Below are 20,805 nucleotides of genomic sequence, written 5' to 3'. Positions count from 1 at the left end.
TGCCGAGCCACACACTTGCACCAAACTAATTATTGAAAAGTAAACAAAGCACAAATGGAAGACATATCTCTAATGTGGTGTATCCACTGCAGAGTCAAAGGAAAGGATGGTGCCGTGGTTAGGATGCTAGGCGGGGACTCTGGAACCATAATTCACAGATTCCAAGGCCAGAAGGGACCATTGTGATCCTCTGTATCACAGGCCATCGAGCTTCCCCAAAATAATTAGCTCCTTCCTTCGTCACAGACTTCCTGTGTGGCCATGAGCAAGTCTCTGTGTGCCTTTCTGTACTCTGGGGTGACGGAACTTTCCAACCTCACAGGGGTGATGTAGGATAAATCTATTACAGATTGTGAGATGTTGTGGTACTTCAGTGATAGATACGCCTTATTTCGTTACGCCGTCCCCTCCTATCCCACTGACCTCTGTCTTTTGTCATCTTCATCGTTTGTGTGGAAGAGGCGTAAAGTTTGGTACTTGATGTCCTGTTTTGGGGGTTACACTGTCTGCGGGGCTGCATGATGCATAGCCACAGTGATGAAGTAGCACTTCCCAGCGCAGGGAGTAGATGCACTAGTAATATAGAAATATTCAGAGAACTGGGAAATAGCAGCTTAAGAAATCCAGTCATCAGCCGTAGTCCAGGTGGAATCCCCTGGTCTCATTTGTGATCAGAATTCTGGGACAATGGGAATAAGACTCATACCTGCAGCTCATGGTATTAGCATACAGTTGGTTTTTGTAAATCCACCACCATCCTCAATTTAATGGTGACTGAGACACTTGACCTTCCTGGAACTTCTTTGGTTCATGCTTCGTCTTTGAGCCTTTGTCCAGAGAGGTAGTGGAACGGGTTCGGAGTGGGTGTGACCATGCACACTTTGTCTGTCCTCACCTGTATCAGGAACCCCACCCTCAATGTGGTCTCCCTTAGTATGTGAGTCCTAGAATGAAATAAACACTGGAGTTGTCTTAGTTACAAGGTAAGCACCCTGGTCCCTGAGATTCCTCTCTTGCCTGGTGATTTATCTGATCTGTTTTTGGAATTGAGATAAATTGCTCCGAATGAGTTCAGTTGTTCTCACCAACTCAAACTCTTCTGCATGCATCTGAGGAAGTGGGTATTCACCCACGAAAGCTCATGCTCCAAAACGTCTGTTAGTCTGTAAGGTGCCACAGGATTCTTTGCTGCTTTTACAGATCCAGACTAACACGGCTACCCCTCTGATACTCAAACTCTTCTGTGAATTTTCTCTGTATCTCACGGCTTCCATGGCAACTTTTACACTATACTAGGTCATTCTAGGCTCAGTCATCACCTGGTGGCGGGATGCAACTCTCTGATCTTCACAGTGGGACTGGACTTTGGAGATGTGAAATATCCCCTCTTCCTCCACACCACCACCTCTTCTAGGCTGAGGCCAAGAATTCCCCTCATGCCTGAGGAGATGGACATGCTAGTTTCAGTGCCTGCCCAAGGAGGCTGATAGGCAGAGCTGATTCCAGACATTTCTGGGGCTATGTTTAGAGTGATGGTGAGGGGTATGATTCCCCTGCTCAGTACTCATGCTCACACAGGCTAGTGCAAGTACAAATAGCAGCGTATCCACGGTAGCAGGGGTAGCAGCAGCAGAGGCACAGCTTAGCCATGCCAAGTATACACCCAACAGTTTCAGCTGGGTTTGTACTTGGCATGGCTAAGCCATGGCACTGCAGCGACACTGCTCTTTATACCCACACTAGCTCAATGAGTGTACACGAGCAGAAGAAATCACACCTCTAGCTCATAGGATATACCTCGCCCAAGGCAAGAGACGCTCTCCTCTCCCACAGAACCACTCTGCCCAGGGTGGCGTCTGCATCATCCCACATTTCAGGTAAGTTTGTCCCAGTGCACCAACTTGGAATCTTCTAGAGAGCAAAGTTCATTAGAGCTACTCGCCTCCCCGTCCTCCTCTTTTCCTGCAGAGCTCAAGGGTAAAAGGGGGACTTGCCTTGGGCGATGGCTGAAGGTGCAGTGAGCTCAGAATTCATTCACTTACATTCTTGGCCTCCCTCATGTGTTTTTCTTTTACCCCACTGGGGCCTCTTGTTGTGTATGTGTAGTGTGTCAGTCAGCTTGCCTTTTACAGCAAAGAAACACAAAACGTGAGTGAGAAGCCAGGCAAGGGTGCCTCTGTGTTGTGGGCTTTGTACAGACCTGCAATGATCACAAGGGCCACCTCAGACCTCTTCTGACCAAGGGAGGCTCGTCAAACCCAGTTGACTCTGCTGGTTACTGTGCAACCAGCATCAGCTTTGGAGAACCACTTGCCCAAATGGTTCTGTGCCCAGCATAAGCCATCCCTAGATATCTGGGTTGATGTTGAGATCCTCTGTCTTTCTGTGCTTACTGAATTCATTGCTGGGGGTCTGGATTGAAGGATTTATGTGGATGGCACTGCCAAGGGGCATGGCCACTCCCCAGAATGTCCAAATGATCTTCATGTGGGACTTCAGTTTGAGTGACACATGCTGGAGGTCTCATGGTGCCAGTAGTAAAACACCCTGGGAATTTCTAAACATTACAGGAGACAATTTCATAACTCAGAAAGTGTTGCCGCCAGCATAAGGGAATCCTTTGTTAGACCTTGTCTTAACGGATAAAGAGGACCTGATCACAGGACTAAAAATTAATGGTAGATTAGGTACAAATGATCATGACTAAGGCAAGGATTTAGTCAGGGATATTTTTAGTACAGGTCATGGACAGGTCAGAGGCCATAAACTTTTGTTTATGGCCCCTGACAGTCCATGACTTGTACTAAAAGTACCTCTGACTAAATCTTATCTGCTTTGGGGGTTGACCTGGGACCGCTGTTGCTCTAGCAGTCCCTGAAGCCAGCCACACCTACTGCAGCAACTGCAGAAATCCCAGAGGTCTCGGAAAGTCACGACATCCATGACCACTGTGACAGACTCACAGTCTTAACCGTGACTTGGTCATATTTATAATGTGCAAGTAGATTAAAGTCCAGACCAGTTATATATAAACTTGGTGCTTTAATAGTATAATTCCCAATTATCATTCACATTTTTCTGATTACATTCTTCCTCTTAGCTGATCTGGCTCATTTTTTTCAGCTCTGTGAAATTGGCCCTGTTAAAGCACCAAGTGTGTGTGTATGTATATGGAAGAAGGAGAAAGTTGATAGCAATTACTATAATTCAGAAGTTAGGAATTGTAGAAAATTGGATAAGGGGGAAGCAAAAAGACACAAGGAGAAAGCTGTAGCCAGCAGAGTTAAGGACAATAAGGAGGAGTTTTTTAAATATATTAGGACCAAAAGAATTCCTGACAATACTGTTGATCCATTATTAGATGGAAGTGGCAGAATTATCAATAATAATGCAGAAAAAGGCAGACGTGTTCAATAAATATTTCTGTTCTCTATTTGGGGGGACATTAGATGATATCGTCCCATCATGTGGTGATGACACACACTTTCCATTCCACTAATAACTTGGGAAGATGTTAAACAGAAGCTGCTAAAGTCAGACAGTTTGAAATCAGGAGGTTCAGGTAACTTGAATCCAAGAGTTTTAAAAGAGCTGGCTGAGGAGCTCACTGGACCATTAATGTTGATTTTCGATATGTTTGCAATACCAGGGAAGTTCCAGAAGACTGGAAGAAAGCAAATGTTGAGTCAATTTTTTAAAAAGGGAAGATGAGATGACCTGGAGAATTATATGCCTGTCATCAATCCCAGACAAGATAATGAAGTGGCTGGTATGGGACTTGATTAATAAAGAATTAACAGAGGATAATGTACTTACTGCAAATCAACATGAGTGTATGGAAAATAGATCCTCTCAAACTAATTTGATCTTTTTTGATAAGGATATAAATTTGGTAGGCAAAGGTAGTAATGGTGATGTAATATACTTAGACTTCTGTAAGGAGTTTGACTTGGTACCGCACGACATATTGACATTAAAAAGCATAATAATATGACATTCACATGTCTCACATTAATGGACTAAAACTGGCTAACTGATAGATCACAGAATGTAATTGTAAATAGGGAAATCTTCATTCAGTGGTGTGTTTCCAGTGGAGTCCAACACTTTTCTATCAGTGACATGGAAGAAAACAAAATCATCACTGATTAAGTTTGTAGATAACACAAAACTTGGAGAGTGGTAAATAATGAAGAGAACATCGGTCACTCATTCAGACCGATCTAGATCACTTGGTAAACTGGGTGCAAGCAAACAATGAATATACATTTTAATACGGCTAAATGGAAATGTGCACAATCTAGGAACAAGAAAAGAAGGCCACACTTACAGGATGGTGGATTCTATACTGGGTAGCAATGTCTCTGACAAAGATTTGGGGGCTGGGGTGAATGAACAGCTGAATAGGAGCTCTCAGTGTGATGCTGTGTCCAAAAGAACTAATACAAGCATGGGATGCATAAACAGGGGAATCTCAAGTTGGAGTAGAATCAACTTCTGTCTTTGGCACTGTGTGACCACTGCTGGAATCCTGTGTCCTCTTCTGGTGCCCACAATTCAAGAATGATGTTGATAAATTGCAGTGGGGTCAGAGAAGAGCCATGAGAATGATTAAAGGATTAGAAAATATGCCTGACAGTGATAGGCTCAAAGAGCTCGATCTTTTTATCTTGATAAAGAGATTAAGAGGTTGACTTGATTACAGTCTGTGAGTATTTACATGGTGAACATATATTTAATAATGGCTCTTCGATCAGCAGAAAAAGGTGTAACAGGATCCAATGGCTTGAACTTGGAGCAGACCTAGTCAGACTGGAAATAAAGCATACATTTTTAACAGTGAGTGTAATTAATCATTGAAACAATTTACCAAATGCTGTGATGAATTCTCCATCAATGGCAATTTTCAAATCATGGTTGGCTGCTTTTTCTATAAGCTCTGCTCCAGGAATTATTTTGGGGAAGTTCTCTGGTTTGTGCTATACAGGAGGTCAAACTAGATTATCACAATGGTTCCTTCTGGCCTTCGATTCTATGAATTTTTGGAGCCCCTTCCTGTCCCATGAGGGAAGGAAGATAGAAGGCAAAGGATTCTGGAAGTGAACACTGCGGAGTTAAGTGGTGTAAAGTAGAGGGTTTGGTTTTGTGGATCATCTGCTTCCCTTCTGTGGGGAGAGAGAGCTGAATACTTGAGGTGGTCTCCGTCTCAGTAAAAGGGGGACCAAGTTCCTCGAGGACAACTGGCTAGAGTAGTCAGAAGGGGATTGAACTAATAAAAAAAGAGGAGAGTGAAAACAGAGAACATATGAGCATGCAGCACAAAATGTAGATGTTGAGAACAAAATTAATCAAGATACCAAAGTACATAAGGAGAAGAAATTCTTTAATTGCTGATACACCAACGCTAGGAGCTTGGGTAACAAACGAGAATTGGAATTGCTAATTTAGTAGCATAAATTCGATCTAGTTGGTATTACTGAAACCTGGTGGGATGATTCACCATGATTGGAATGTTAAAATCAATAGTTATAATCTATTTAGGAAGGATTGAGTGGGCCAACGGGGAGTGGCGCTCTGTCAAAAAAATAACACTGCCTGTTTCCAAGGCATTAGAATCATAAAATCATAGAAGATTAGGGTTGGAAGGGACCTCAGGAGGTCATCGAGTCCCACACCTACTCAGAGCAGGAGCAACACTAACTAAATCATCCCAGCCAGGGCTTTGTCAAGCCGGGCCTTAAAAACCTCTAAGGATGGAGATTCCACCACCTCCCTAGGGAACCCAAGCCTTGTCTAGATGAACTTTAGTTCCCAGCACCCTGAGGTGTGCATGTACCTGCAATAGCTTGCTGCACACGTAGGGTTCGTTACACTGCAGTGAAACACTGGCCGCACAGACACTGCTGGTCCAGCTCAGCTGACTGGGGCTCACAGGGCTAATAGTTGAAATGTAGATGTTTGGGCTTGGGCTGGAGGTCTGAGGTCTTAGAGTCTGGGCTGCAGCCTGAGCCCAAATGTCTACAATGCAGTTTTTTGCCCCACAGCCTGAGACCTGTGAGCCCAAATCAGCTGGCCCAGGCTCTGAGATTCAGTGCTATGGGTATTTGATTTCAGTGTGACATGCCCTATGTGTCTGTGTGGACCCTGCTTCCATGCACTTAAAATTCCCTACTGCGCTTGAATCTGTCCCCATTTCACAGCGAGTTTGATCAAAGCGGACTAGGGAACTTCTAGTGCGGCAGCAGGGTCCACGCAGATACGTAGTGCACTGCAGGCGCTGTAACTTTACACCCAGATTGCCACAAACTAAGTGTTCGTACAGACAGGCCCCAAATCACTGCCGGCACGGAGGAAAATAACCGTGAATCAGTGTCCTAACAGATAAGGCACGAGGTTGGGTACTAGAGGGTGTTTGCTTACAGATGACCAATTCCATTAGGAAAGCATAGAATATCAAGGTTGGAAGGGACCTCAGGAGATCATCTAGTCCAGCTCCCTGCTCAAAGCAGGACCAATCCCCAGGCAGATTTTTACCCCACTTCCCTAAGTGGCCTCCTCAAGGACTGAGCTCATAACCCTGGGTTCTTCTTCGAGTGATTGCTCATATCCATTCCAGTTAGGTGTACGCGCCGCGCGTGCACATTCGTCGGAAAACTTTTACCCTAGCAACTCAGTGGGCCGGCAGGTCGCCCCCTAGAGTGGCGCCACCATGGCGCTCCATATATACTCCTGCCGGCCCACCCGCTCCTCAGTTCCTTCTTACCGCCCGTGTCGGTCGTTGGAACAGTGGAGCGCGGCTTAGCTGACCTCCACTTCCCTAGCTACTCGTTTTCTCGTATATAATTATGCAGTTATAACACTTTTATATATATATATTTGTATGGTTATACGTTTTTCCTTTGCTAACATGGTTAGTTTAGTTAGCGGGGTTCAGGAAGTAGCCCTTCCATGAGCCCAGTGCCGGAGCCATGCATGGCTCACCAGATTTTCAAAAGGGGCCCGGCTTACCAGAAGCCGCGGCCGAAGAGAGATCTACATGACTCCTGTTTGAAGAATCACACTTGACAGATAAGTGCCCCATTTGCAAGGCTTTTAAGCCGAGAACAAAAAGGTGCGGGACTTTCACTTGCCCCTCCACCTTGGGCGCGGAGCGATGTTCAAGCGGCGGGCAGAAGCGCCTCCTCGGCACCGGACCCCGCCGGTACCACCAAGGCCTTCCGGCACCGACCGTCGCCGGCACCGATGTCGACTCGGCACCGTTCCCTTCTTCCGAGGTCGAGAGAGTCTACGATTCCTGCTGGTGCCTGGCGGCTCCCCGGCACGCGCCGTGGTTGAGCCCCCTGCTCCCGCTACTTCCGTGCCACCTGCATCGCAGCCAGAGAGCTCGCCTCAGTTGCGTTATCCGGCCTGCAGAGGCACCGATGACTTCGGCTCCGTCGATTCCAGTCCCCCAGGACCAGGGAATCCGGTGCCTGGCAGCTCCCCGGCTCGCGCCGTGGTAGAGCTTACTGCTCCTGCTGCTTCTGTGTCAGCTGCACCACAGCTAGACAGCTCGTCTAAGATGGCTCGCCCGGCGCCGACGACGTCGGCACCGTCGATCCCGGTCCCACGAGGGCCGTAGAATCCGGTGCCTGACGGCTCCCCGGCACGCGCCGTGGTTGAGCGTATTGCTCCTGCTGCTTCCGTGCCAGCGGCACCGCAGCCAGAGAGCTCGTCTAGTCGGATCGCCAGGCGCTGACACCTACTACGGCACCGATGACGTCGTCACCGTCGATCCCGGTCCCATAAGGGCCGTAGAATCCGGTGCCTGACGGCTCCCCGGCACGCGCCGTGGTTGAGCGTATTGCTCCTGCTGCTTCCGTGCCAGCGGCACCGCAGCCAGAGAGCTCGTCTAGTCGGATCGCCCGGCGCCGACGCCTGCTACGGCACCGATGACGTCGTCACCGTCGATCCCGGTCCCACAAGGGCCGTGGAATCCGGTGCCTGACGGCTCCCCGGCACGCGCCGTGGTTGAGCGTTTGCTCCGGCTGCTTCCGTGCCAACGGCACCGCAGCCTGAGGGCTCGTCTACGTCGGATCGCCCGGCACCGACACCTGCTGCGGCACCGATGGCGTCGGCACCGTCGATCCCGGTCCCACACGGGCCGTAGAATCCGGTGCCTGACGGCTCCCCGGCACGCGCCGTGGTTGAGCGTATTGCTCTGGCTGCTTCCGTGCCAACGGCACCGCAGCCAGAGCTCGTCTACGTCGGATCGCCCGGCACCGACACCTGCTGCGGCACCGATGACGTCGGCACCGTCGATCCCGGTCCCGCAAGGGCCATAGTATCCGGTGCCTGACAGCTCCCCGGCGCGCGCCGTGGTCGAGCTTCTTCTCCGGCTGCTTCCGTGCCCACGGCACCGCGGCCAGAGGGCTAGTCTAAGTCGGATCGCCCGGCACCGACACCTGCTTCGGCACCGTCGATCCCGGTCCCGCAAGGGCCGTAGAATCCGGTGTCCGACGGCTCCCCGGCACGCGCCGTGGTTGAGCGTATTACTCCCGCTGCTTCAGTGCTGACGGCACCCCAGCCAGACGGCTTATCTAACTCGGTTCTCCCGGCACCGGCACCTACCGAAGCTCTGATGACCTCGGTACCATGGATCCCGGCCCCACGAGGGCCGTCGAATCCGGTGCCTGACAGCTCCCCAGTACGCACTGTGGTTGAGCCTGCTGTTCCCTGCGCGCCGGAGATGTTACCAACGGCGAGGGCTCTCAGTGCCATGACGGAGTCAGTGCTGCCTGACCCGGGCACCGCCGGTACGGGTAATACAGTCTCTTCAAGGTACTGTCCCCTGTCAGTACAGCAGAGCGGCACCGTCCATGATCACGGTCCCGCAGACGCGCCAAGTCCTGTCGGCACACCGGACACCACTGGCAGTCCCGGTACTGTTTTCCTCGGTACGGGTCACACTCACTGCACCGGTCGGTATCTTGTTCGCCGACCCGCTATCGGCACCGTTCCGACATCTGGCACCGGGGCAGGTACCTTGACTCCTGTAGCTCTTCTCCGAGCCTCGAGATCTCGGTCGACCTCCCGACACCGTTCTGGTTGCGGGTCTGGATCTCGTTCCAGGTACCGATACGCCTCCCGATGCCGGTCCCCGGTGCCGAGTTGGGCAAGGTCCGAGTGAGTCAGGGACTCGGCCCGTGCCTTCTTTTAGTACCTCCATGGCCGTCCGGACACGCATCCGTGTCACCCCATATGCGCAGATTTTATGCTCAGGACCACGATCCTGATATCATGGCCAGCGGGCGCCAGCCCCGAAGCGGAAAGAGCCTTGGCGAATGCAAGGTGTACTCTGCAGGGGCCCTGCACCTCTGGGGTGCGAAGCAACAAGCCTTGCTTAGCTGCGATAATTATAGCACCTGGGTGGAGGAGTTTCTCCCTCGAACCTCCCACCTAGAGTTCGCTGCCGTCTTGGAGGACGGGGGAAAGGATTTACCCTTTGTTGGTAAAGGCATCTTCGCGGCAGAGACAGCCCCAGACTGCGAAGCCTGCTGGACAATAGGGTCCTAATGCGTCTCAGCATGTATACGCCTGCGACCAAACGCAGGCCTTTATGGCCCCAGCCGCCATACTCTGTGCCTAGCCAGAGGCAGAACTCTGGAAAACGGCAAGGCCAAGGTGGTCGCAGACAAACGTCAGGCCCCCTAAAAAGCCAAAGTCGAGGTCCCTCGCAATTACCACTGGGACCAAAGACGGACCTTCCAAGGTTCACCGGAGGGCGGTGTACCAGTCGCAGGACGGGATCCTGATCCCGCTTTCTCCTGGCATGGCCCCAGTTACTTTTAGGTCGCTGGGTCCTGCGCACGATGGAGCATAGGTACCACCTTAAAATTGCTCCAGCCCTGTCCCCCTTCAGCGGACAAAAGGGGCTAGCGGTTTTACTCCCGTTATGCGCTAGTCCCCCACTCGACCACAGGTCAGACCTTCCTGGTCCTGCATGGACTCAACCGGTCTGGGATAAGGTTGAAGTTCTGCATGGTATCCCTGGGAACCATTATTCCATCCTTGCCTCCGGGGGGCTACTATGCCGCCCTGGATAGGAAGGACGCGTACTTTTGCAATGCCATCTTCCCTCCGCATGGGAGATGCCTCCGCTTTATAGCCAGCGGTGAATACTCCCGGTTTACGGCCATAGTCGCCGCCTACCGTAGCTATGTCGGATATGCGTTTTTCCGTATTGGGACGATTCGCTTATCCGAGGAGACTCTGACACACAACCCACTCAGCCGTGGGCATCGTCACGGTCTTATTCACAGATCAAGGCCTGATGATTACTATAGAGCAATCCACTCTGGTTCCCACGCAGAGGTTGGGCTTCCTAGGGGCTATCTTGGTCTCCTACCTAGCCGGAGCCTGCTTATCGCAACTGCGGTTTTAGGCGATGGCATCAATCATCTGAGGTCTGAAGGCTTTCCCAACGACCTCAGCTCGTTCTTGTCTCAGTCTCCTGGGTCCATGGTTGCCCGCAAGTTTGTAACCAAACACGCCAAGCTCCGCCTCCGTCCTCTCCAAGTCTGGCCCACCTCGGCGTACCGCTTGGACAGGGAGCCAATGGTCATGGTAGTCACCGTTCCCTCGAACGCCTTAGGCTCCCTAGAGTGGTGGCTAACCCCCTCCTTGGTGTGGACAGGATGCGGTTTCATCCGCCCCAGCCCTCACTGCCCCTGACGGCGGACGCATCATCTCTCTGCTCGAGTGCTCATGGTCACCTCCGAGCTTAAGGCCTTCGGTCTTCTAGAGAGCTGGCATTCCTCATTAATGCCCCAAAAATCAGAGTAGTCCGCCTGGCGTGCCAGGGGTTCCAGCGGCAGCTGCGAGGCCGTTGTATCTCGGTGTTTACAGCCAACACAATGGCCAGGTGCTTCATAAGCATTCAGGGGGGACATAGTCCTCCCCCCTTTTTTGTCAGGAGGCCATCCATTTCCGGGTCTTTTGCATGGCCCGCTCGATGGAGCTGGCGACGTCCTTTCTCCCAGGCGTTCGGAACGTCTTATCTCTTTGACTCAGCAGGTCTTTCCTGTCTTACGAGTCATCACTCTGCCCCATGTGAGGCGTCCCGCTTTCCGGAAGTGGAAATGGTTCCTCACACAGACCTGTTCGCTCACCGCGAGTGCAGGAAATGCCAGGTGTCCTGCTCCTTCCAAGGTCTCTCCTCGGAATCGATCTTGGACGCATTCCTGATACCGTGGAACGGCCAACTGCATTATGCCTTCCCGCTGTTCCCACTGGTTTGTTACGTCCTGCTCAAATTCCGCAGGGGCGGAGCGTGCGTCATCATGATCACTCCAGAGTGGTCCAGGCAGCACTGACATACCACGTTGCTCGGCCTGTCAGCCCAGACCTCATCACTCAGGGCAATGACAGGCTTCGTCACTCGGACCTGCAGCCTCTTCGCCTCACGGTGGCTCCTGCGTACCTGAGTTGGGGTGACAGGCAGCCTTCCACCTGGTCAACGTACCGAGCCAGGTGGAAGCGTTTCCTTTACAGCTGCAGTACGCTCGATCTTGCTCCTGCTGAGGTCTCGATCCCCTCTATCTGGCCTGCCTCTGGCCTTCAGCGGCAGGATCTGGCGGTATCATCGCTGAGGATACGCTCAGCAGCCGTCCCTACCTTCCAGCAGGCTAAGATGGACGTTCAGTGTCCCACGCTCTATGGGTTCGAGGTCCCTCAAGGGCTTGGAGCGCTTGCACCCTCGGGTGCGCCGCCCAGCCCCGCCCTGGGGCCTCAACCTAGTCTTGGCCAGACGGGTCTCTGAGATCAGAGCTCTTACGAAGGTTCCACAAAGACAAGGTGCAGTTGTGACCGCACCCGGCTTTCCTCCCTAAGGTGTTTTGGCCTTTCATGTTACCCACAGCTCAACGCAATGGGCATAACCTTTGCACTCCTTGGACATCTGTGGAGTGCTCGCATTATCTTGTGCTGACAGAATCATTTCCTAAGGTGCCCCAGCTCTGCCCCGGTAGCGGGCCAAAGGGAGGGCTTGCTTGTTTTCCTCTCAGAGGATCTCATCTTGGGTGATGGCGGACATCCCCACTTGTTCTGAATTGGCTCATATTTCACCAAGCCACATCACCGTGCATTCTACCAGGGCTCAGGCTTCATCTGCCGCCTTGCTGGCTCGTGTTTCTACCCACGAGACCTGTCGCGAAGCTCCATTGGTCCTCGGTCCTTACCTTTGCTTCGCAGTATGCCCTGGTTCAGCAGTCAAGGGAGGCTGTAGCCTCTGGCTCGGCAGTTTTATTCTGCCATATTTCACTCCGACCCCACCGCCTTTGTAAGGCTTGGGATTCACCTAACTGGAATGGATATGAGCAATCACTCGAAGAAGAAAAGACGGTTACTCACCTTTGTAACTGTTGTTCTTCGAGATGTGTTGCTCATATCCATTCCGCACCCGCCCTCCTTCCCCACTGTCGGAGTAACCGGCAAGAAGGAACTGAGGAGCGGGTGGGCCGGCAGGAGTATATATGGAGCGCCATGGTGGCGCCACTCTAGGGGGCGACCTGCCGGCCCACTGAGTTGCTAGGGTAAAAGTTTTCCGACGAATGTGCACGCGCGGCGCGTACACACCTAACTGGAATGGATGTGAGCAACACATCTCGAAGAACAACAGTTACAAAGGTGAGTAACCGTCTTTTTAGCAGGTCAACGCTGAAACCAGTGAGCTGTCCCTCCCATTGGGGAGCAGGCTGACTCACCCCTAAAGTCCCTGTCCTAATGTGCAGGAAAACAGCTCTGTGCCCATAGGGGGCTTCAGTCTGAACGCCACATGCTGGATGTCTCCTGCCAGCACTAACACCCTCAGAACTATAGATGACCATTCTCTCTTGAATGATTGTGCACATACATACTCCACTGCAAGTGTTTGTGTGCCCAGTGCACTCGCGTCCAAGAGTTTTGCCAGCAGTACCACTAGTGCTCGCAGATAAAGGCATGAAAAGGGCATATTTGCTGCCTCCCTCTCGCTTCCTTCTTACCATCCATGGTGAGAGGTTGAAGGCCCCTGTAGCACTTGCTTTGGTTGGCCAGAGTTTCCAAGTTCCTGTCGTGTACATAGTTATAGATAGTCGTGTTTACAGTAGTATGGCCAATTGACTTATAGTATTTGCTATAGGTACCTGGTGGATTTATTATGAAAAAAATCCCCAAATTTCCAGCAGTGTGCAGCATGCAGGGCTGCTTCCCCTGTGATGAGTAAGCACAAGAGCTTCTGGGTTTGCCTTGGCGAGGGCAGATGCCCTATTTGCACCTCCTTATTCACTAGGACAAAAAAACAGAGGGATTTCTACCCCAAAGTTCCCCTTGTGAAAGAGGTGATGCATTCCATCTCAGAACTGAGGCCTGACCACAAAATAGTGAGTCCACAAGGATTGCTCCTCCGGCTGCACAAGTCAGATGAGAAATGTCGCTTCTCCCTCAGCAGCAGCTGCCGCAGAAGTGCTCCAAGCATTCTGATGATAAGTGCTCAAAGCCTCAGTCTCCAAAAAGGATTTCCAGTAAGACCTCCAGTACTCATTTGAGACACCACAAATCTAGACGTTCACCAGCTCTATCTGAGGCGACACTATTGACTCCAGCTATGGATGCCGGAGTCTTCACTCTTTCTGGCTCCATCTTCATTGTTCCAACCTTAACATCACTATCAGCGCCGACTGACAGATACTTACCTATTTGGATGCCTTCTCCACTGCAGGCCTTGCTGGCCAGGAATCTTTGGTGTCTCCCCTACTGGAGACTCTTTGGTGACTCTCTTTGCTAAAATCAGCTCCTGTTAAGACAACTTTGGTATCTTCAGCACCCCTGGAATCATAGAATCATAGAATATCAGGGTTGGAAGGGACCTCAGGAGGTCATCTAGTCCAACCCCCTGCTCAAAGCAGGACCAATTCCCAACTAAATCATCCCAGCCAGGGCTTTGTCAAGCCTGACCTTAAAAACCTGTAAGGAAGGAGATTCCACCACCTCCCTAGGTAATTCCAGTGCTTCACCACGCTTCTAGTGAAAAAGTTTTTCTAATATCCAGGCTAGCCCTCCCCCACTGCAAATTGAGACCATTACTCCTTGTTCTGTCATCTGCCACCACTGAGAACAGTCTAGATCCATCCTCTTTGGAACCCCCTTTCAGGTAGTTGAAAGCAGCTATCAAATCCCCCCTCACTCTTCTCTTCTGCAAACTAAACAATCCCAGTTCCCTCAGCCTCTCCTCATAAGTCATGTGCTCCAGACCCCTAATCATTTTTGTTGCTCTCCGCTGGACTATTTCCAATTTTTCCACATCCTTCTTGTAGTGTGGGGCCCAGAACTGCACACAGTACTCCAGGTGAGGCCTCACCAATGTCAAATAGAGGGGTATGATCACATCCCTCGATCTTCTGGCAATGCCTCTACTTATACAGCCCAAAATGCCGTTAGCCTTCTTGGCAACAAGGGCACACTATTGACTCATATCCAGCTTCTCATCCACTGTAACCCCTAGGTCCTTTTCTGCAGAACTGCTTCCTAGCCAGTCGGTCCCTAGTCTGTAACAGTGAATGGGATTCTTCTGTCCTAAGTGCAGGACTCTGCACTTGTCCTTGTTCAACCTCATCAGGTTTCTTTTGGCCCAGTCTTCTAATTTGTCTAGGTCCCTCTGTATCCTATCCCTACCCTCCAGCGTATCTACCGCTCCTCGAAGTTTAGTATCATCTGCAAACTTGCTGAGAGTGCAGTCCATGCCATCCTCCAGATCATTAATGAAGATATTGAACAAAACCGGCCCCAGGACCAACCTTTGGGCCACTTTACTTGAAACCGGCTGCCAACTAGACATGGAGCCATTGATCACTACCTGTTGAGCCCGACGATCTAGCCAGCTTTCTATCCACCTTATAGTCCGATCATCCAGCCCATACTTCTTTAACTTGCTGGCAAGAATATTGTGGGAGTCCATATCAGAAGCTTTTCTAAAGTCAAGGAATAACACATCCACTGCTTTTCTCTCATCCACAGAGCCAGTTATCTCCTCATAGAAGGCAATTAGGTTAGTCAGGCATGACTTGCCCTTGGTGAATCCATGCTGACTGTTCCTGATCACGTTCCTCTCCTCTAAGTGCTTCAGAATTGATACCTTGGGGACCTGCTCCATGATTTTTCCAGGGACTGAGGTGAGGCTGACTGGCCTGTAGTTCCCTGGATCCTCCTCCTTCCCTTTTTTAAAGATGGGCACTACATTAGCCTTTTTCCAGTCATCCGGGACCTCCCCCAATCGCCATGAGTTTTCAGAGATAATGGCCAATGGCTCTGCAATCACATCCGCCAACTCCTTTAGCACCCTCGGATGCAGCGCATCCGACCCCAGGGACTTGTGCTCGTCCAGTTTTTCTAAATAGATCCGAACCACTTCTTTCTCCACAGAGGGCTGGTCACCTCATCCTCATGCTGTGCTGCCCCATGCAGCAGTCTGGGAGCTGACCTTGTTCAGGAAGATAGAGGCAAAAAAATCATTGAGTACATTAGCTTTTTCCACATCCTCTGTCACTCAGTTGCCTCCCTCATTCAGTAAGGGGCCCACCCTTTCCTTCACTTTCTTCTTGTTGCTAACATACCTGAAGAAACCCTTCTTGTTACTCTTAACATCTCTTGCTGGCTGCAACTCCAAGTGTGATTTGTCCTCCTGATTTCACTCCTGCATGCCTGAGCAATATTTTTATACTCCTCTCTGGTCATTTGTCCAATCTTCCACTTCCTGTAAGCTTCTTTTTAGCGTTTAAGATCAGCAAGGATTTCACTGTTAAGCCAAGCTGGTCCCCTGACATATTAACTATTCTTCCTACACATCGGGATGGTTTGTTTCTGCAACCTTAATAAAGATTGTTTAAAATACAGCCAACTTTCCTGGACTCCTTTCCCCCTCATGTTATTTTCCCAGGGGATCCTGCCCATCAGCTCCCTGAGGGAGTCAAAGTCTGCTTTTCTGAAGTCCAGGGTCCGTATTTTGCTGCTTTCCTTTCTTCCTTGTGTCAGGATCCTGAACTCGACCATCTCATGGTCACTGCCTCCCAGGTTCCCATCCACTTTTGCTTCCCCTACTAACTCTTCTCTGTTTGTGAGCAGCAGGTCAAGAAGAGCTCTGCCCCTAGTTGATTCCTCCAGCACTTGGACCTCCAAGAGTGGAGCACATGGTGCTGCCGATGCATTGCCAACAAACTTGGCACTACCTTTTATGTCATCTGGAGAGACAGCACCGTGTCTCCAACCCATTGTGCTTGTACTGCCAGCACCAATCCTTGGATCAGTGTTCCAACCATCTCAGCCCTCAGTTATGTTGAACCCCCAGGTATCTCCTGTAGCCAGAGCACCTGGAACCCCAAAAGGGACCACTCCCTGTGTCACCCTTGAGGTCTTTTAGCAATCCTTGCAGACCTCCTACTAAGGTTATGGACCAAGTCTAGTTTTCTTATAAAGAGGCTCAAGCATGGTGTCCCCACCTTGGATGACTCAGACAATGCAATATCCTTTGTGGCCTGACTGGTCTTGGGCTACTCCAAGGCATTCTCCCCCACAATCACACTGTAGGAGGAAGTCCCCTCCTCCCCTAGGGCAGGAAACCTCTACCCAGAATTCTGCTACCGTCCCTCCACCCACTGTACTGGACCCTATGGAGGACAGAGAAATAGTAAAGGACCCCCTGATTGTTTCCAACCATATTTTATCGTCTTCTCCAGAGTCAACATCTTCCGCCACATCCCCCTTGAGGACTTCAGGGTCTTCCAGGACCTTATGAGGAGGGTACCACTTCCCTAGGAGAACATGCCGAACGTGAGCAAGAAAACCTGCACAGCCTCCTTAATATTTTGCAGACTCCTGCCCCATGAAGCATTGCTCTTCCTATCAGTGAAGCCTTGCTGGAGACAGCATGAACCCTCTGACAAACCCCAGCCTCTATACGATCTATAGCCAAGCAAGGGGATATCAAGTTCCTCAACAAGATTAGCCATGCCACCTGATTGGATGCAGAGGTCAGCAGGCTGGCTCTTAAGCCAGCAGCATCAGCAGCTCACTGGCTTCTCAATGCTCATACCCATCTCTGTGCGTGCTCCTGCATTACCTGGTTCTTCGAGTGATGGTTGCTATCTGTATTCCAAACATGGGTGCGCATGCACACCATGCACCAGAGCCAAAAGTTTTCAGCAGCTGTCTGTTGAACTGCACGTGTCTTGCATGCTCCAAGCGAGGTTATAAGTTTCCTCTTACAACATGGTCATAGTCGGAATCTTCTCTCCTCATGCTTGTAGCTTTTACGAGAGCACTCAAATCCGTTGTGTATAGTTAGTTTAGTTGTTTTCTTTGTTGTGTACGTACCTATAGTTAGAGTAGATTGTTGCCCCTTTGGGCACCATCGACTCCCACACCAATCATGCTACGCAGCAGCCCTCTGAGGCACACCCCTCCATCTTGGCAGGAGTCCCCACACTCCACTCTGCACACACCTGCCACCAATTTGGTGGGCAGCAGGACATGCCTTGGACACCCAGACAGGCTAAACCTGTGACAATGCACCTTAACTTGCCATACATGCTCTCCTCACTTCTCTCAGCTCCACAACCACCTACAGCGGCAGATGCACCACTCTTCCTGGTCCAGGATCTGCATTCGACAACCGCTGGACTGCCTGCACCACCAGCCCTGTCATTGTCAGAGGCCTCTTCAGATTTGGAGGGTTTTTCCATGGAGGAGCCATCATTCTCCCCAGTGCCCAGGTGCAGCACGGACCCCCGAGTGCGTCCACCACTTGTCCAGCTGCAGTGGTACACTTATTCCTGGGGCCCACAGTATCCACCAAACCCAGCCCCATGGCTACACTGTCCCACGTAGGATCCGCACCATTGCCTATACCTACCCCCACCAGCCTCACACCATTCCATCCATACCCCTCTGCTGGAACCGTCCAGCTCAGATCCAGAGGTGAACTCAGAATGCGGCCCATTAATGCACATAAAGTTATGAGGTGGTGGTGTATGGTTGTCACTAAAACATGCTGTAAGTTGGGGAATCAGCCAGACATTAGCTCCCCAAAGGCGGCAGCAGCAAGGAAAGTATCAAACGCCCGGGCGGGGTGTCAATCAACCCATCGACAACCATTGTCCAGCAAGGGAGCTACAATGCAATGACTCACCTGAATGAGGCCCCAGCAGGGGAATTGCTCAACCTTGTCTGGACACTCAGCAATGCCCCCAGACATGCCTTGATGTGTGCTCTCCAAGCACATGGGCTGAGGGTCTAAAATGGAACACAAGGGGCCCAGGCTTGGCCTATCTCCTTCACCCACCTACGCTGCAAGCAACAAGGACACTCTGAAGACTCCAGCTGAGGGGACTGGCCCAGATTTCAAGGATGAAATCTGTATACTATGGACTGCAGTATCCAGTGGGGTGAGAAAAGCTGCTTAATCTAGATGTTGCCCACTCTAATAGGGTTCAGAATTTAGACTGCCTGGTTGTATTTTATTTTATTTTGGCAACTTAACTCTGATTTTTTGTCTATCACTTAATATCACTTAAAATCTATCTTTTGTAGTCAATACACTTCTTTTAGTGTTTATCTTTACCAGTGAGTTTGTATAAAGTGTGTGGCAAGTGAGCTCAGGTCTGCAAAGGCTGATGTACATCCGCTTTCCATTGATGAAAGTGGGGAACCAGTTAATAAACCTGCACTGCTCATCTTGAGCAGCGCAAGACGGCATATTCCTGATGTACAGTGCTGGGAGCTGGGGGAATTTGGCTGGTGCCTTTCTCTGTGTGATTCATGACCAGTTCTGGGAGCATTCATGCAATGTAGCTGGGTGTGGGGTTTCCACATGCGGTTATGCTGAGTGATCACAGTGCCAGGATGGCTTTGCAGCTGGTCACTAGCAAGGCATTGTGAGAGACAACCCGAGCTATTTTTAAGGCAGGTTTATGAATGGGATGGTATGAGCGGCTGCCTGTGACAGCAGGGATGGGACTCGATGGCCCAGAAGGTCCCTTCCAGCTCTATGTCCAATGTTCCTATGTGCCAGTCTTGTCCCCAGCCACATGAGCTAAGGGAGAAAGAAATTCCCACAGAGTCAGAGAGAGCCCCTGGCAGCCATAGACTGCACCAGCAGCAGCCAGAGCCCAGGAGGAGTGCTCCTGCAACAAGCCCCTGTTTTTCCATCAGGGACCTAGATCCCAGTGAGGCAGGCAGCAGCAACCCAGCCAAGGCCTTTGCTGCAGGGGTCTCAAACTTCACTGCACCACGACCCCCTTCTGACAACAAAAATTACTACACGACCCCAGGAGAGCGGACTGAATCCTGAGCCTGCCTCCCTGGATGGGGTGGAGGGGGCAAAGCCCAAGGGATTCTGCCCCAGGCAGGTGGCCTGTAACCTGAGCCCCATCCCCTAGGGCTGAAGCATTCAGGCTTCAGCTTCAGCTGCAGTTGATGGGGCTTCCGTTTTGGCCCTGGGCAGTGGGGCTTGGGCTTTGGCTTCAGCACCAGTAATGCCAGCCCTGCTGACCCCATTAAAACAAAGTCATGGCCCGTGCTGGGGTCCTGACCCACAGTTTGAGAACTGCTGCCCTGTGGCATTCCTGGAGGTGGTATTTTTCTCTCTGTTCCTGGATACCTGCAATGGTTTCCTTTTGGGGGATCAGACAGCATACCCTTGCCTTCTCCCCACATTGCTCCACACCAGGGAGCAATCTGTATTTTCCCCCCATCCCCCAGTGATGGTTCCCAGTACCTCCTAGGCAAAATGACTCACCATGGCTGGACAGCGAAGTCGGATTGGGTGGGTGAGGGTGGGATGTAAGGGAGCAGGGGGCAGAGGCTGGAAGGAGATTTTGGTTGGTTGGTGGGGAGGAAATTTCATGTGTATTGGGGGCCATATTTCCTAGCCAGACGTGTGGTTAAAGTCTAAGTAAGCATGGACCTTCTTTCTGTAGGTACGTGGCTTAGGGAGAGGGACTGGGGTGAGTGGCTGTGGGCATCTTGTGGAGGATGAATGCGACTCTGTGTGTGAGGTAAATGTGGCTCTGGGAGGCCATTAGCAGGTTGTAGAGTGATGAGCATCACAGAAATGACTGTACATAAATAGCATTACACCATGCTGCAAGGGGAGCGGTCAGGTGCTCAGCAGAGACACCTCGGCTTGGTCTCTGAGCCAGTAAAGCTCCTGGGGGGCTTTTTCCTAGACGTCACTGAATGCTCTGTTGCCTCCCTCCTGCGTACTGCTAATTGGGGCTCGGTCTTTCTCTTTCAGCGGAGACTCCAATTGAGGAGTTCACCCCGACTCCAGCCTTCCCAGCGCTCCAGTACCTGGAGTCAGTTGATGTGGAAGGTGTGGCCTGGAAAGCAGGACTTCGCACGGGAGATTTTCTGATTGAGGTAAGTGCCAGAGGCTGAGGAGAGCTAGGTGTGCTCATTACTAAGGTTAAGATTCTGTCACGGTTATTTTTAGTAAAAGTCATGGACAGGTCATGGGCTATAAACAAAAATTCATGGAAGCCAATGACCTGTCCCGGACTTGTACTAGAAATAACCAGGACAAAAGGGGGCTGACATGGTAGGGGAGGAGATGAGAGCCTGAGCACCACTGCAGAAAGGCAGGGGTCCAGCACCTACTGCCCATGGCGGCTCGGAGCTGTGGGGGCCCCCTGCTGCCCACAGCGGCTCAGAGCGCCAGGGGCCCTGCCAGCTGACTGCTCTGGCCCACCACCCTGGGGCTGGAAAATTTCACGTCGGTCTCTGTATGTCATGGAA

At 51.1% G+C, this 20,805-nt stretch overlaps 1 protein-coding gene across 1 annotated transcript in view; it reads left to right on the top strand.

The window, feature by feature from the left end:
- Positions 1-20,805, top strand: part of SHANK3 (SH3 and multiple ankyrin repeat domains 3) — a 727,758-nt gene that overhangs the window by 619,233 nt on the left and 87,720 nt on the right. The window contains exon 18 of the mRNA XM_030541199.1: positions 20,306-20,430. Within this exon, the coding sequence (XP_030397059.1) occupies positions 20,306-20,430 (125 nt within the window). The remainder of the gene's footprint in view (positions 1-20,305; positions 20,431-20,805) is intronic.

Source organism: Gopherus evgoodei, chromosome 1 (genome assembly GCF_007399415.2).
Source record: "Gopherus evgoodei ecotype Sinaloan lineage chromosome 1, rGopEvg1_v1.p, whole genome shotgun sequence".
Classification (NCBI taxonomy): Eukaryota; Metazoa; Chordata; order Testudines; family Testudinidae; genus Gopherus; species Gopherus evgoodei.
Note: the sequence above shows the minus strand (reverse complement) of the source record. Positions and strands in the feature narration are given on the sequence as shown.